General features: G+C 40.2%; 1 protein-coding gene across 3 annotated transcripts; it reads right to left on the bottom strand.

The window, feature by feature from the left end:
* Nucleotides 1-662: 662 nt before the first annotated feature.
* On the bottom strand, nt 663-10,246 carry LOC104424284 (protein TOPLESS-RELATED PROTEIN 2). Of its 3 annotated transcripts, XM_018864998.2 has the most exons (26): nt 9,984-10,246; nt 9,302-9,470; nt 8,773-8,952; nt 8,548-8,661; nt 8,291-8,449; nt 7,873-8,053; nt 7,667-7,793; nt 7,466-7,575; nt 7,188-7,326; nt 6,981-7,087; nt 6,798-6,867; nt 6,613-6,686; nt 6,435-6,530; nt 6,267-6,362; nt 5,996-6,123; nt 5,189-5,423; nt 4,942-5,103; nt 4,326-4,433; nt 4,106-4,252; nt 3,535-3,645; nt 3,249-3,431; nt 2,973-3,101; nt 2,514-2,609; nt 2,020-2,205; nt 1,181-1,353; nt 663-1,076 (listed from the first exon to the last, which is right to left on the bottom strand). In XM_018864998.2, the coding sequence occupies exons 2-26, from the start codon at nt 9,379-9,381 to the stop codon at nt 857-859; spliced, it is 3,411 nt and encodes a 1,136-aa protein (XP_018720543.1). In that variant the 5' UTR covers nt 9,382-9,470; nt 9,984-10,246; the 3' UTR covers nt 663-856. The 3 variants fall into 3 exon arrangements, with proteins under 3 accessions (XP_018720543.1, XP_010034955.1, XP_039160470.1); XM_010036653.3 differs by lacking the exon at nt 9,984-10,246 and having other exon boundaries at nt 7,873-7,951; nt 9,302-9,953; XM_039304536.1 differs by lacking the exons at nt 9,302-9,470; nt 9,984-10,246 and having other exon boundaries at nt 8,548-8,608; nt 8,818-8,890.
* Nucleotides 10,247-16,482: the final 6,236 nt, after the last annotated feature.

Raw genomic sequence — 16,482 nt, 5'->3', positions numbered from 1 at the left:
ATCTTCCTTTCCGGTTCACCTTTTTTTTTTTTTTTAATATCGATTTAATTTAATTTTTTCTACCGATAAGCATTCCAACCTGTCGTATCTATCCAAAAAGCAAAATTATGATACTTGAGATTTCCAGTTTTGAGAGAAAGACAGAAAGAGAGGGAGGATCTTTTGGCCCAAACGTTCGCCAGTCTCTCTAATTCTATTATCGATTCCTTTTTTTTCTTTTTGATAATGGAGTTCTGCAATTTCTTTTTGTGTTGTTGTCGCATAGAAGGAAAGGTGACAAAAAATCACATCAATGCGACCCGCTCCTCGTACACTTCGACCGAATTAAGGAAAGGCCTTTATAACATAAAAGCTTCCTGGGCTTTCCGAAACGACACTTTCTGATCCATGTTGAGATTTTATTATTGTTCATGTCCCATCCCAAAGACCTCTCGACGTACACGACTGCTGTCTAATCCATTCCCTCCGCTCACTCAACCTCAAACCATCAAATTGAGCCGGTCGTATACGAATCGTAACGTCTCCGGTTTCTCTACCTTATCAAGCAGAGAGCATAAATTGAGCCCCAACCCTATTGCTCGTCGGAATTGGACACGATCGCCGTACCGAGATGCGACATCTGAGGGTTAGTAAGATGTACTTCCATCTGCCCATCACGGACGTAACTTGAAACGGGATCCCTTGTAAGAATAATTATGAAACATGCTAAAAAGATTTACAATGAATACATATATAACGCGTTATGATTACCTGAACATCATTAAAATAGGCCCAAAAAAATTTCAGCTGCTTCTCTAATAATCCCATAACGATAGTTCCCTAAATACACTTTCCTAAACACTTGCTCGTCTATGGATCACCTCGAAGGAATCTCCGATGGTTGTCCACTAAGTGAATGGTTCGATGAATTTGAGGGAAGCGATCCATTGTCCTGCGAGGACGTGCCTCCCCCAATCCACTTCGCTTCGACTTCAGATGGCTCGACCACGTGAACCGCGCCATCACTCATGCCCAGTGCAATCTGATTTGCCTCTGATGGATGAGCAGCAATAACTAATGGATAGGCAGGAGCACCGCTGCAAAACCCCAAAAAAAATATTTAAAAAAAAATATCCAGATGAGCTCAGTCCTACCTACTGCTTATTAAAATACTTCATCGAAGCAAATCTCCCACACTTACCCGACAGAAACACCACTTATGTATGCAGAAGGGGCAATTCGACACCTCAATCTTAAGCCGTCCGCATCAAAAACTCCAATAGCGCCATCACAAAATGCAGTGTACACCAGCAAACCGTCACAGGAATATATCGCACTCGAAATGGGAGCACTGAGACTTTCTTTTGGAGACCACTGTAAGAAGGGATAAGCAAGAGAAAAGATGACTAAAGTTAGCACGGAAATCATGTCACATAATTAGACTACAGTAAATCTTAATCTCTTTCAAAACAAAACAAAAAAATCTGAAGGGTTTATTCTCTGCGTATATCTGAAACTTAAGAATTTTCTACAACGTACCATACCAGAACATCATACCATTCTCTACAGTGTCAGAGGGCCGTGGACTTTTCAGTTTGCCATACATATACTTGTTATAGACAAAAAGTGAGCTTATCCAGCAGTCCATCATTTTGCATATCATCAATGATGGACCCAACCAGCCTAACCAAATCGATAATCAAGGAGTTCATTTTACATTTTTATTCTCGGTTCATATTCTCCTATTTAGCTTTTATATCTCATCAGTCGTCCATTCACAGTTTTCTGCCTTTCTCAAAAAAAATTTCCCACCCACAGTGAACTCGGGGCGAAGGGGGTGATCGGAGCACTGGTAATAACTTGAGAAGAGAACCGTCAGTCAAGCTTCTAACATGAGGAATGCAAATTCGCTAGCGCTGACCAATTAAATACTCCAGACTACTCATGACCACCATTTAGTATTCAATAGCCTGTAATATCCGTTTCAAAAATTCACATTAGTCCAAAAATGTAAGAATCCAGTTAAGATCAAGAACTTACCGATCGTGAACATTCAAGCTTGCTGTCATAAACAGCTATTATGTTTTCATGGACAACCAGCAGATGTAATTGATCATTATGAAACTGGACTTTCGTATCTCCAACAAGTGGGGATTGATGACCAGGGGATGCTTGTAGGGGCCTACTTTTCTTCTTTTCCCATCCATCAATGCTCCACAGACATAACTGCAGGAGCAATCGCATAAAAATGGTTTTAACATGTGACTGGAACTCATATTAACTATCAATTGACTATGAAAGAGTATTGATGGATGCATGACCTTGTTGCATGCAAATGAAGATGAAACATACAAAATTCAGTTCCATAAAGTACACGGAAGTATAGAAAGATCCACAAAGAATCCTTTCTAAGTTATGGAAGAAATATGATGCTTCGGTACCCTGAATAGGGACATCAGCACCAAAAACATCTTTATAAAGTGAAACTCTACCAATCTTTAATAAGGTTTCCCTGAGATTGATTAGCCTGTTACCTGTGCATCAGCTCCTGAAGAGACCAGTGCATTCAAATTTTGAGAAAATGCAAGCCCTGTTATCCGATTCTGATGTCCCTTGAGTTTGGTTTTGACCTGCCATCAGTAGAAAACATGAATAATTTCTTTCTGTAACCAGCTCCCAGGAGTAAAAGGTCAACATCATGAATTCCACTCTAGAATTCTGAGCAGGATTTTCGATAAGTGATGCATAAAAAAACCTAATCTCCTCCCTCAACTTTAGGGTAACCCCACCTTACATAACTGTAATATCCCAATACATAAAAGGCAAGTGAAAAAAGACATGAAAATCTCAGTCCTGCTGGACAGCTGCAAGACAAACTCAATAAACATCTACACTATCTTCCTTGCATTCATCTGTATTATTCATAAGAAGAAGACAGAAAGTAATGTTGCAAAAAAAGTTGTAAAAGAGAGGCAATTGCCAGTGAAACTGACCTCATCTACCCTGACATTGTAGATTTGGATGGTGGAATCCTCCATGCCTATTGCAATTATATTATTATCTTGTGGATGAAATGCCAAAAAGGTGGCTGCAGGAGGAGGTGGCATAAATGTTGTCATGACCTGAGAAGCAACCAGAAAAATGTGTTGTAAGGACTTAATGATCCATTACACCTAACAATAAGAGAAACTAATGAACTAAGGATTGTGCAAAAGAACAAAGTTACAAAACATTAATTGAAAACAGAAGCCAAATATCAATTAACAAACCTTAAATGTCATCATGTTGAACAAAGAAATCTTCCCACCAGACGCAGACATTACGTAAGAATCATTTTTAGATAAAGCAATGCATGCAGCAGAATCTTCTGCTGGTTTACTGTCACTAACGTCATTTGTCATGAGAGTCCCACTGGGAGGCTGCCATAGCTGTGGGATGACATGGGCAGTAGCCTGAAAGGTTTCAAAGGCAAGCAGGTGATATAAAATTAGAGAAGCATAAACAAGACGTCAGAAATATGGTAAAGAGAACCGCACATAGCTAAGAGAAGCCAACCTTCCCAGAAGGATTCCTTTCGCTACGCTGCCATTTCCAAAGCTTATGAACAGCATTGGAGCCAAGAGCCAGCACAGCTAGACCAGAGTTGGTGTAGATAAGGCGTACGACCTGGTATTTACGCAGTTATGGTGAAAGCAAAACAGCCCAACTTCCTTGTATCAGTAAAGATATCCCCAATATGAAGTAACAATTCTACCATTATTAAGAGAGAAGTATGCATATTTATCTTAAACGCTGTACGCAACTATAAGTTTCTGGTCTTGTCGTTGATGTAAAGCGAAAGTATTGAAAAGATTTTCCCAGCATAAATAAAACATCCTAATGTCCTGAGGGCGATGTTTCTTGTGCCATAGAACTAAAGGTGCCTTTTAATTTGTATCTTAATTAAAAGAAATGAGTTCCTACCTCATACCTTCATTGACCAACATGTGATCAGATCCATTAAGCAAATTGATGAATTACATAGAATCTTAAGCCACTGATACATTCCATGGACACTCCTACCTATTTGAAGCTAAGAGCACAAGAGCAAGACTTTATCTATAATTACAGCCCAAAACCATTTTACCTTTCCCGTGGATACTGAGTCAGGCAATCGCGCAGCTTTCAATTGAGATGGATCTACTACATCTGGAATTTTCCAACTTTTGATCTTGTCCACATCATCAGAAATTCGAGGTTTCACGTCAACGAGCCTGCTGCTATCCATCGTTCCCTGTAGTGTTACATGCGGAAATCAGAATCAATAACCCTATTCTATTGAATCTATAAGAAAATGCAAGACTTACCATATTGTTGATAGATACAACAGGCAGGGTTCTGTCAGGTCGTTCAGGAGTTGAAGCCATTGCAGCAGAGACACCACCCGCAGGACCGAGAGTATTTATAACCAAGGACTGCAAAAGGTCCACAGAGAAAGACTTCAAATGAAAAATCATAATAAGAAACAAAAATTCTTCTCAAATTTGCAGCTATGTGATGATGTTATGAATCAATCAGGTACATCTAATGGTCACCGATCTCAATTATTCTTGTTCAAGATACACAAACCATTCTGATTGATGTTAACTCCTTAATTCAACCAGCTTTGTAAACAAGAGACTGACAAAAATCATCTCTGAGATTTTGTAACACTGCGATGATAACATTATCATATTAAGGAAAGCAAGAATATCTGTCCTCAGATCATAAAGCAGCATCCGGAAGAGTCGTTGATAAACCTATGATACGACTGTCATGCCAAAAATATACAGAAAATATGTTACTCAAGAGCATAAACAACTTGTTAAGGGATTAAAGCAGCTTTCCAGCCACGCCTTCAATTACCAACGCATTAATTCCATTTTACTAGATAATGCACCAACATTTGACACAGAGGAAAGGGGGGAGGGGAAATAGAGCTACCTTAGAATTATCAGGAGGGGCTCGATTTTTCTCAAAAGCCCTGCTCTCAACCATCCGTATCAAGCGGATACCATCTGTATTACCCAAAATTTTGATGCCATTTTCACTAGTTGTGACAGCTAACAAAGAACCCTCCTTATTAAATCTAAGTCTTGGGCTCGCCTGCAATGAAAAAAAGGAACTGAATTCCTAATTCTAGTTATGGTATCAATTTGCATATCAATATGAAAGGAGGATAAAAACTAACAGGCAACCCGCCATCTGCATCAACAGCCGTCAACATGTTGGGATTATCCATGTCCCAGAATTTAATTTGAAATTCATCTCCAGCAGCTAGGAAACGATTCCTCGTTGTGTCAAACTGGACAACACCTAATGATCGCTTCCTGAAACCTGTATATGTCCTCTTGATAGCACCCTCGGTCTCATTCCACTCAACCAAATGGGATTCACCCTCTTTACTGGTTCCACATGAAAACAGCCTGCAAGATGGACATCCAAATTTCATACCTTTCTATGATCAACTAAAGCAGCAAGCATTAAGAGAGAACTAAGATTATGACTAATGCATGTTCACCTATTACTTCTGACATGTAACCCAAAAAAAAAAAAAAAAAAAAAAACAGTTACTACTTTTTTTCTTTTTTTCTTTTTTTTGGTGAAAAAAGCAACATGATCACTGTGAATGCAAGTGCTTGCCAAGCCAAATATACTAATGCTTCTAGTGTCAGCATATTGCCTCAAGAGAAGCCCAGTACAATAAAATTGCTAAGTGTTTGAACAGCAGCTACTTCTAGGTCAAACTTGGCCGTAAGAGACCAAAAGCATGCAATAAGATCCCCCCATCAACAACATCTACGGGATTAACATAGAAATCAAATCCAAGGACTAAGTTGAGAAAACTTCTTCTATGGGCTTCATCTAGGACCAGAGACCGAGAGAAACAATGTACTGGCATAACAATTCCCCATGAGCCAAAGGTGTTTCAAAAATGTGTTCCAGCCTTTCATGAAGAAACAGCTAGCCAACCAGTGTTTCCGAGGCAACATGCTACCTTGTTCCATCCGCACTATAAGCCATCATGGTGCACCACCGACCGGGAGCATCATAGTCCACTCTAGATCCCAGGCAATCATACAGCCAAGCTTTTATCTTCCCATCAATGGCAGTGGAGAAAATAAACTGCAATAATGGAAAAGTAAGTTATATAGACAGACTCCGGGAAACTGCTATCAAATCTAAATCGGAGAAACTGGTAATACAGTCTGAAATGGGTGTAAGCCAAGAAAGCAGAAAGCGGCTAACTGCTCTCAAAGCTGATGAACCTGAATATTTTCCTTGTAATGTGGGCAGACTGAATATACTGGAGCTTCATGCCCTTCGAATGTGTACTGCTTGCGTCCACTTACAGCATCCCATACCTGTTAAACCAAATTAAATCCATAAGGTCCAAAGTTTCCTCGAACAAACCAGCATCACCGTCATCGAAATACCTTAATTGTCTTATCATCACCGCAGGTCACAATGCACAACTGCTTGTTGGGATGAGCAAATGCAATGTCATTTACACCACCGCTGTGAGCATCAACCTAAGTCACAAGACAGGTCGTCGTTAACTACTTACTGCTCACTTGCTTATAATGAACATAACATTCATGTTGTAGAGCTTACTTCCAAGTGTTGTCTTAGTTCTCCATTTGGATTGTAAGTGTATATCTGAACAATATGCTTAGAAAAGGCAACGCCTAACGAAGTGGATAGAAGCACGGCATGAGTAATCTTAAAATGAAACCGCAAAATAAGAAAGAAGGCCAATGAAGGCAATCTGCAGAAGAGGACCACGCGAGTTTGCATACCTAGAATCAGTCCATCTGACCCCCAAACACACCTGTTCACTGATATTGCAGCATCATTCAACAATGCTGTCTGGAAGCATAACAGATACCAAGTCAAATGACTAGGTTGATCTTTTTTTCTAATTCTCAGTATTCCGTATGAGCAACAAAACAGCTTCCTGAGCAAAAAATCGAACAAAGTACCTGCAAAGATGTCGAAGCTGCTAGATCCCAAACCTTGAACGGCTTATGTGCCAACCTTTCCCGTGTCCCGACTTCCCAAAGGCTGATTTCGCCAACATTTGTCCCAACTACAGTCAACTCAAGAGTTTTATAAGCTCAAACAGGCAATTCTTAAATTCAAAAAAAATAAATCCAGAGAAAAACAGCAAAGTTTCTTTAAGAAAAAACCTAGGAGTATGGTCTGTTGCTGTGGATGGAAGTCCATGCTCATGACATTAGATCCTTGATTGAGGGCCCGCATGACATTCTTGGGGAGGTCGTCTTGTGAGTACACATTTGGAGTATGCGTCACCCCTGAAAAGGATGCCTGTAAAAAGAACCGTTGAGTGAAATCCGCTAACTCAAACAGACGGGAAACACGATTACAATAGTAACCTGTACAATGCCAAATCCCGAAAAACCTTCAGAGAGAGAAAAAAAGGGTCCCCTGTCCAACTCACACACACCTCATCCGACTGGCCTGTTCTGATGCGCTTCATCAAGTGCTCCGATTCTGCCGACTGATAATCCATACCCGCCACACCAGTGGGGGTTCTTGGGTGTTTTAAGAATGCAGCTTCATACAATGAACAAAAATTAATCGCATGAAGACCAACATAATTGGGAGCCACAGACAAAACAATTTAGTTGCCAACAGCAAGCCTCACCTGGACCAGAAGGCTGCACGAGACCAGGGGGGACAGCTGCTACCGGATGATGAGGAATAGAAGGATTAGCACCCGACATCCACCCAGCTATAGCACCAGGAGATGGGGAGACAACAGGCTGAAATGGCTGCTCAAGAGAAGCGCGCAACTTGGTACGGGTTCATAAAAGCTTTTCTCTCATATTTAAGGTAATATAGAGTACTTACGCTATGAGCACCTATGGGTGGGAAAGCTCCAGCCTTGGGAATTGGTCCCACCAGAGGGCTATTGGTAGGAGGAGGAGGTCTAGCACCATTTGTAGTAGGAGTACATGAATGATCAGTAAAAAGAGTTTTGATGTCAGGATTTGGACGAGGATTCTTGCAAAGTTGATGTTGCCAGTTTAAACTGAAAGAAAACGAAGACCACTTGAGGAACAATTCTCATAAGAGAGAACGAGGCGCAACTCATCTGCACGATGCATTGTATTTTCCAACCAAAACACCCACTCGAGCAACAGAATTGGAAAGGAAGAAAGAAGAATGTAACATCTGCCGTGCTAACTGATTATTATGTACTGAATTTCAAATGGAAAAAAATAAATAAATAAATAAATAAATTGAACGAACTGAGATGTGAAACAACCTCTGATTTATCAGGGTCCTAAGCCTTGAACTTTTGAAGGCGGGAAAGGTAAGTTTGTCACGAAATAGAGGATTTGCCTCAATAAGCTTTTTAAGTTCTATAAGCATAATATTCCGCGCCGATTTGGTGTCTCCATACTTTGACAGCTGCTCATTTTGCCTGTCAAAGAGCACCATCAGGAGAGTGAATTAGTAGAGCAAGCGTAAGGAAAAAAATAAGGATAGCAGTGGAAGTGGCAAAGAAAAAGAAGGGTCCACCTGAAGTTATCTAAAGTAAGCAACTGAGTGATCTCCTTGAACAAATCTTCATTAAAAGAAGCAAAAACCTTTAGGTCCTTGACAAGAATCTCAACAGCCTTGGCTCGATCCTGCCTGATATGCAGAATGGGACAATCAGATCAAAGTGAATCACACCCATAAATTTTCGCACGGAAGGATGCATTGATTCAAAAGATGAGAATCGCGTATAATTAGAAGACTTGCCTATCAAGAGCTTCCAAATATTTTTGCTTCCTGATTTCAAAGAAGATCTTCATGGAGTAACGGTTGTCTTCAACCTTTGTAAACCCAGACAGGTAGCGCTCAACTTCGTCCCACTCACCTGCCTGGACTTGGTCTTCAAAGTGCTTCATGTTAAAGAAAAATCCGGACTCTTGCTCTAGCCTGAAAACTCACAAGTGATAAGCGTATTAAACGCAAAGATTGAAACCGTGATTCGATTCACAGACATGGTATCGGTTCAGTGGGGACCCTGTTGGGGTCATTGACAGTGGCAAAAACAGTAGGCCCATCTTAAGAAGTAAGAGGAGCACAACTCCACCTCACAAACACGAATGGAGTGCTCAGAAAACCAACGCAAAACGTCATCATGTACCGAGACAGCAACTTCCCCTCGGAAGACACCGCCGCGGGATAAATTAACGGAACAGCAAAGCTCAATAAAGCCTTTGATCGAGCAGCAGAAAGCAGGGCAATAAAACGAAGGAATAGACAGGAAATTTAAGGAACTCACTTATGGACAGTTTCCTTGAACTTCTCCTCATCCAGGAATTGCAAGATTAAAAACACCAATTCCCTACTCAAGGACGACATTGTCCCTGGTACTCCTAATCGCTCCAGCGCAAAAGATCTGGTGTCGTGTTAAAGCACCCAAATGATCAATCCAGGCAAGCGAGAAGCATCTTCATTACCAGAGGTACCCAACCCGGAAAAAAGAAGAAGAAAAATTCCAGTGAGATCGGGCACGACAGATAGAGAAAACACGAGCCGTCATAGTAATTATGTACATGGCCTGCAATCAAATTCTCAGACGAGTATTCAGCATCAATTACACATGCATTCAGCATTCAGCACTAGGAATCATCGAAAAGCATGCGGAAATGCATTTGAAGCGGGGGACTAAGGAGCGTGCGAATAGCGAACAAAAGCTAGAACCCAGAAAAGAAAAACCGAGAAAGCCCCCTTTTTTTTTTCTTTTTTTTTTTCTTATTTTTATAATGCTGACCCCCAACCCCACGAAAGAGAAGAAATAAAGAAGCAAATAAGAGACGGGAAATAAGAAGACAGAATCGGAGAAGCTGCCGCAATAAGTCGTCAGATAATCGAGGCAGGGGAGGAAATCCAGAGAAATCGAGCGCACGCAATACACGGAAAGGAGGAGTAGCCGTAAATGGAAAAGTAAAAGAGGCACGTACAAAGCGGGGTGGGGGAGAGGGAGGGGGAGGGGGAGGGGAGGAGTCAGGGGTTCATTTGGAGCGGTGGGGAGGGGGAGCAGAGAATGCTGCGAAGCCTCGATGGGGTTGGGGGAGAGGGGAGGGAAGCAGAGGAGGAGGAGGAGGAGGAGGAGAAGGGAGGGAAGGAGGAAGAAGAATCTAGGGTTAGGGTTTTCTGGGATGGTGGACTGGGTGGGGACTGGGGAACCAATTTTTGCCTCTCTCTCTCTCTCTCTCTCTTTTCTCTCTTTGTATCCCTCGCTTTCTCTCTCTCTCTCTCCTCTGAGTGTCTTTCTTTTTCTCTTTCTTTTTTTTTTTTTTTTTGGGGGGGGGGAGCTAGTTCTGCAACAACCCTTCGCTTTTATCTCCTTAGATATATGTGGCTATATATATATATATATTAATATAATATATATGCGTGAGACATGATGGGGGGGGGCCTTGCCTTTTTTCTCTCCCTTGGATTTACTTTCTCTGTTTTCCTCTTTTCTTTCTGACTCCCCCATTTAAACCTCTCTCTCTCTCTCTCTCTCCCTGGAGTTTCAGTACAGAGGTTGCGCTGCTCTGTGGCTCTGCTGCTGCTGCTGCTGTTGCTGTTGCTCCGCCGATGCTGTCTAATAAGTATATATATATATATATATATAATATGTATGTTCATTGATGTCTCTCTCTCTCTCTCTCTCTCTCTCTGTATTTGAGAGTGTGTATATGGAGCAGACGCGTGTGTGGAGTGCTTTTCCAAATCGCCATTGGCCAACCGTAGAGAGAGAGAGAGAGAGAGAGAGAGAAAATGGGGAATTAAAAGAATGATTGAAAAAAAGGGGGTGGAATGGGGAATGGTAAGCTGCGGCTCCATCGCTGAGTAACAGTACATGCAACTCTCTCTGTGGCTCGCCGCACCGCGCACGCCGACAAGCCCCTCTCCACTCCACTTTCGTAATTTTCTTCTCTATTTTATTCATTCATTTCATGGTCCGGAGCTTTTATTGGCCTCCCCTCCTTTCTCTTTCTCTTTCTCTTTCTCTTTCTCTTCCCGTTTTTTGACTTTTCTTCTTTTTAAGCGGTTGAAAGTTCTTTAATTTCTTCGAAGGTACTCCCCGGTTCAATATCCCTGACGTCATTCCTTATCTCATTTCATTGAAAGCTAATTTCCTCGTCCTTTGCCTCGAAATTCCGGAAATACCCATCCGCCCCCGATCCGCGTTGAATCCCCCCATTTCCATCATTGGCTCCCACGTGACGAGTGCCTAGCGTTTCTAATGCCGTCCAATAATACGGCTCACCTTTCTCTGCTTACAAAACCACTAATTTGAATACCACCAAACTAAATAGAGTCCAGCGATACGTATTTTAATGAACCCCATTCTCATTCGAGTTTCGGGGAAGGAAACAAAAAATATGCCCTCTTCATCGAGAGTATAAAAAGAACGCACGTCGAAGCGATGTTTCTAGTATTGATTGACCAATTAAAAAGGACAAAAAAAAAAGTGTATACGTGATCTTTTGAAGATCGATCATGATGAATGGATTAATTAATTATGATCTTACCGAGATATCAATCAAAAGAAATTTTAATATCCAAATGAAAAGCCTCTAAAAAAAAAGTGAAATGCGTTAGTTTATCTGAATGAAATCGGAGGAGTCCTCTCTCCGACTTCTCCTTCTCCTTCGCCGAGTACCGAGAACAGAATCGCTAAAAAGGACATCCAAATTGGCAAGGATAATGGGTTAAATCTTTTCTTTTCTTTTCTTTTCTTTTAATTTTAAGAAGAGGAGATCAATGGAGAAAAGGACGTACACGTCACACTCTCTCCCCCCACCCCCGCTTGCCTTGACCGACCAAATAAGAAATTCAATAATGATAAGGATTTCCGGCCGGGGGGTGGGGTGGGGCCCGCGAGAGAAAGCACGTTATCCTGATTGGGTAGCGGAAGGACTACGGTGGGGCGGTGCACAGGGGGAGTAGCTCTCGCCGGGGAAGGGGCAGTGATACTTTAACTTCCCTTTCTGGGGGAGAGAAAGAAAAGGGCAGACTTGCGGGGACTCCCCTATTTAGGTCAGGTGTCAGTTCAACACTCTGTGGGCCCACCCTCTCTTTTCCCACTTTTGCCCCCTCCTAATTCCCTATTTCCGTTTTATTTATTATATTTAAAAATAAAAAAACCTTCTATCTTTGGGGGAGGGGAGGGGGGATATCTACGTATCGGTAGTAGCCATGCTCCTCCATTATTGACTTTGACCTTTTCCCCATCTCCCTCGCTATCGCCGACTTGAGCGCCCCCTTTCTTGTCACGGTCGGGGTTCAAATTACCCACAAGGGTTTGGCCTACTCTCCACGTATCCATTCCATATTAACTCCTTCCATTTAACTAGTCTAATTTTAAATTCCTTTGACAATTTGTCATTATCGTGCTCCTGACTTACTTGATCGACAATCTCTAACTTATACGTCGATCATCCCACGTCCTAACACAATCAGTATCACATGAATAATTTATGCAGTTTCAAAAGAATTATCTTTTTATCCTTTTTACTCATTATTGCCAGCTTGCAAGCCAAGGTCTTAGCCCTCACTTGGACCCTTGTTGTTTGTGGGCATGGCCGAGGGCCACGACCCTTGTTAGAGGGTTGCCTCAGTGAAAAAAAATATATCATGTATAAAAAATTCGAGAAAATATTTAAAAATTGCCAATATCAGTGCTAACCATATTGCCAAGACAGTCAACGATCATAATTTTATTGCTCAAATTGATTAGGATGGCTATATTGGCAAATTGCAAAAAGATATAGAATTAAATATGCAAAATTGAAAGATCTACGACTTAATTTATATTTACATACCTTTTTTTTGGTGAGTATCCAATCACGGTCATACCACATTATTGTCATCTCATGTCGAATTTATACTTGACCATAATATGATATGATGCAACATATTTATTACTCAAATCAAAAATTTAAATTCAAACACGGCACATTTTTATTTCACATGTGCTAAAAAAGGGAGATCGCATAAGCATCACGTGTCTAGATAGATATGTATAATATATATATAATAAATTAAATATCATTCTAACTTGTGTAGTTGGACGTGTCTGAACGGGTCAACAATATATTAAAAATGACTAGAATTGTACATATAATTGTGAGATTTTTTTGAATCATTGCTAACCGTTTTAAAAAAATTAAATTATCGACTCATTTTCTTCTTACTTTTTTTGACAAAACTATCGCGAGTTCAAGATCGTGCTCGAATGTTGCCACCTCATGTGGAAAGAGGCGCTAATTGCTAGCACTCAATTGGGCTGCAGTGATGTGCTCATATATCTCAAGTCGATGTCGAGTAGTTTTATGATTCGAATTGTGCATTTCGTGCATGTCGGGAGACTTCTTTAATTGCACTCAATGGAAAAGTCGGCACGTGTCCTTTTGTTGACCTGGCGGACATTAGGAATCTTTCTCTCTGAGTTAATAGTTTCCCAAATCGAGTTTGTTTGCACTCAGGCAAAAGCAAAAGGCACTTTTTCATTTTCCCACCAAACTCGAAATACTATTCAAATTTCACTAAATTCTTAAAAATATTATATATGAAGTCACGTTTCGACATTTACATATTTTTGAAAGTTTCAAAGCAAAAAATAACTAAGTAAAAATCTATCTGGAGATGCCCGATATACTAAACAGATTAATTATAATCATCAAAACATTTTGGCTACGAAAAAAGCTTGGAAAGTTAAATCTCTCATCTCATATCCATCATTTTTGTAAAGCGATTAAAGTTGAGTTTTAGCTTGGGATGCATATAGCAATATTTATATTTTCAAGAATAATTTATGTTCATAAACAGTTTTTTTCTATTTTCATTCATTGTGCAATTTTTCGAGTAAAAGAGCATGTTTGGTAATTGTAAAAAATTTATATAAATAGAATAGAAACACATTGAGTATGTGCCCAAATTTTGTTTGACTTAGAGTTTTTTTATAATTTTTCAGTAATTTTATTATAGTTTTTCTTTCTCCGCTAGTTAGCAAGGTCGCTGGTCTTGGAGAGCCTTGTGGGAAGAGAAATGTACATTTCTATTTTATTTTTATTTTAGAAAACGAAAAAGATAAAGAAATAGGAGTGTTGTTATGAAAGGCGTTCTTGATGTCTCGTCATTTATGTTATTTTCTTTCTATTGGGAACTTAAAACAAAAACAAAATCCGTGCCAGGAAAGGCCGGAATTCAGATGATACATACGGGAGAGAATTCGCCCAAAGATGGAGTGGGATAAGAAGAGCGTCGATATTTTGGATGGAATGCAATATGAATTTTTCAATATGACAAAAAAAAACCCAATTAGATTTGCCTTAATGGCCATATTTACAATATGAAAATGGGAGATGGGTTTGAATGTCTACCTTTAGGGGATTTCGTTTTAAGAGTGAGTTTTAATTTTTCATGTCTTATCAGAAAGTAGGATAAAAGTTTGAAAGTGAAAATTAAAGTAGGAGTATAGTAAAAAAAAAAAAAAAGAATGGTAAAAAAGAAGAAGAAGAAGAGGTTATGAGAGGGCATTATTATTATCTTTTGATCCTTTTGAGGGGCTTTGAAACTCGCGATGGAAAGGGACCCCTTAAATTCCATATTTGACTGGGGGCGGGGAAAAGGATCTATCTATCGACTCAGAAAAAGGAGTACGGATCGGATTGTGGGCCCACAGCTAAAATCGGGGGGCGGGGGGTGGGAGAGAAGGCCCCCAGGGTCATATCCGTCCATTCCGCGAGAAAAGTTTGATTCCCGTCTCGCCACGTCACTCTACCTCGTACACCCCGAGTCCCCACTGTTCAAGTCACGTGTATATAGGTGTGGTGTGGTCTCTCACTTTTCCTTAATTCCTTTTTCTATTTTTTTAATTTAATTTTATTTATTTTTTGAAAAACTTAGAGAGAGAAAGAGAGAGAGAGAGGGGGACGCATTTATTATTCGTACTTAATTTTTATATAAAAGAGGAAATGGAAAGAAGGTGTGGGGAGCAACTGGTCACTGTCTCGTGTAGTGCGCGGTAGCTGTCTCGATGCGCTGCTGATAAGCGCACCCTCTTATCGCCTTCAGTTCTCACCCTTTTCTGACATAAACCCAAACCCCAACCCCCCATATCTTTCTTTCTTTTTTTTTTTTTTTTTTGGATACCCTTGCCTCGTGTGGAGGACAGCACACACTCTCTCTCTCTCTCTCCAACCGTTAAAAATGAGAAGATGTGAACTGAAGTCCTAAAAAACTAATTGAACAAGTCAATACCTTAGTGTCATCGAAAACACGCGACCATCGTAATTTTCCCCTAAAGATCTTATTATATTAATATCGATAAAGTTAGCATTTTCTTGATCAGGCATGAGCGCATAGCATTGAAACCCTAATCTCTAATCTTCATCTACTCCCGTTTTTGGCTTCTTTTTTCTTTTCTTCATCCTCTAGTTTATTTTCAAAGGAACCTCTTTATGTATTTTTCCTTAATTTCTTGGCGATCATTCAAGATATTGTTTTTTATCTTCTTACATACGTAGCTTTGATCGACATGACAAAATCTGATTAATTTGATGAGGGAGGATTTTCCAAAGGTGATGTAAAATGTAAATGAGAAGTGGAATTCAGAGAAAAGGAGGAAAAAAAAAATAAGTAAGAAAACCTAGAGCCTAGCAATCTCAATGAGACAAAGTGCAATGTGGAGGAGGCTTTTCAAATTTTGAGCATATGGATGAGAGATTTAACAGGTAATGGTTCACACCATATTTTTGCAAAACTCAAAAAACCATGTCCGGAAGGATTCTTTCTTGGCGGGCAGAGAAAATTAAGGAAAAAAAAAGAAACGCTTAACGAAAAGACATATTCGTCGTTCGACAAAAGAGGAAGAAAAAACATCACCAAGATCTCAAAATTCGTAATTCGGTGTGGAAGACGAGGGCAAAGAAGTTAGTTCGCTTCAAATCCCCTCTTTTACCTTTTCCATCTCAAAATTCTCGAGGAACCGAATTTGGTGGGCCCCAAGGAAAAATCACATCTTCAATCCCGCAGCGGAACTATTTGCAAATTCTTTTTAGCCTTTTCGTTTGCAGATGGGGAGTAGAAAGAAAAACGATGTTCAGTGCACAAAACACGTGCCCAGTTTAATTTACACATTTTCTTTCTTTCTTTAGTAGAAACATGGAGGTGGAGAGGGAATTGACTTTACCTAAACAAAATTAGTAATTACACGAGAAAATATGATATAACTGAATAATAACACTCACGTTGACTCATTCGACAGCTAACTCCAACAAACAAGGCATCATCATCATCATCATCATCACATTAGAATCAGCTCTGAGTGTTGAAATTCGAAACCGACTCGTTCTTACCTTCAGCGTGTTATCGAAGGCAACATCCGCATCCTGACGAGGGATCACGGAGTTGGACACTGGAGACGCTCAGATGTTAAAAGATTGGTTGTAAAGCTGCCAC

This window comes from Eucalyptus grandis, chromosome 11, assembly GCF_016545825.1.
Source record: "Eucalyptus grandis isolate ANBG69807.140 chromosome 11, ASM1654582v1, whole genome shotgun sequence".
Taxonomy (NCBI): domain Eukaryota; kingdom Viridiplantae; phylum Streptophyta; class Magnoliopsida; order Myrtales; family Myrtaceae; genus Eucalyptus; species Eucalyptus grandis.
The sequence above is the reverse complement of the archived record's forward strand: the minus strand, read 5'-3'. Positions and strand labels throughout refer to the sequence as shown.

What these genes read in the sequence shown, in the direction of transcription:
- LOC104424284 (XM_018864998.2), bottom strand. Translation starts at nt 9,381, where the DNA reads ATGTCGTCCTTGAGTAGGGAATTGGTGTTTTTAATCTTGCAATTCCTG. An exon ending in ACTCAGTATCCACGGGAAAG is followed by an intron (nt 3,646 to 4,105) that starts GTAAAATGGTTT and finishes CGTAAATACCAG; the next exon opens with GTCGTACGCCTTATCTACAC. An exon ending in CTTCAGGAGCTGATGCACAG is followed by an intron (nt 2,206 to 2,513) that starts GTAACAGGCTAA and finishes TTGCTCCTGCAG; the next exon opens with TTATGTCTGTGGAGCATTGA.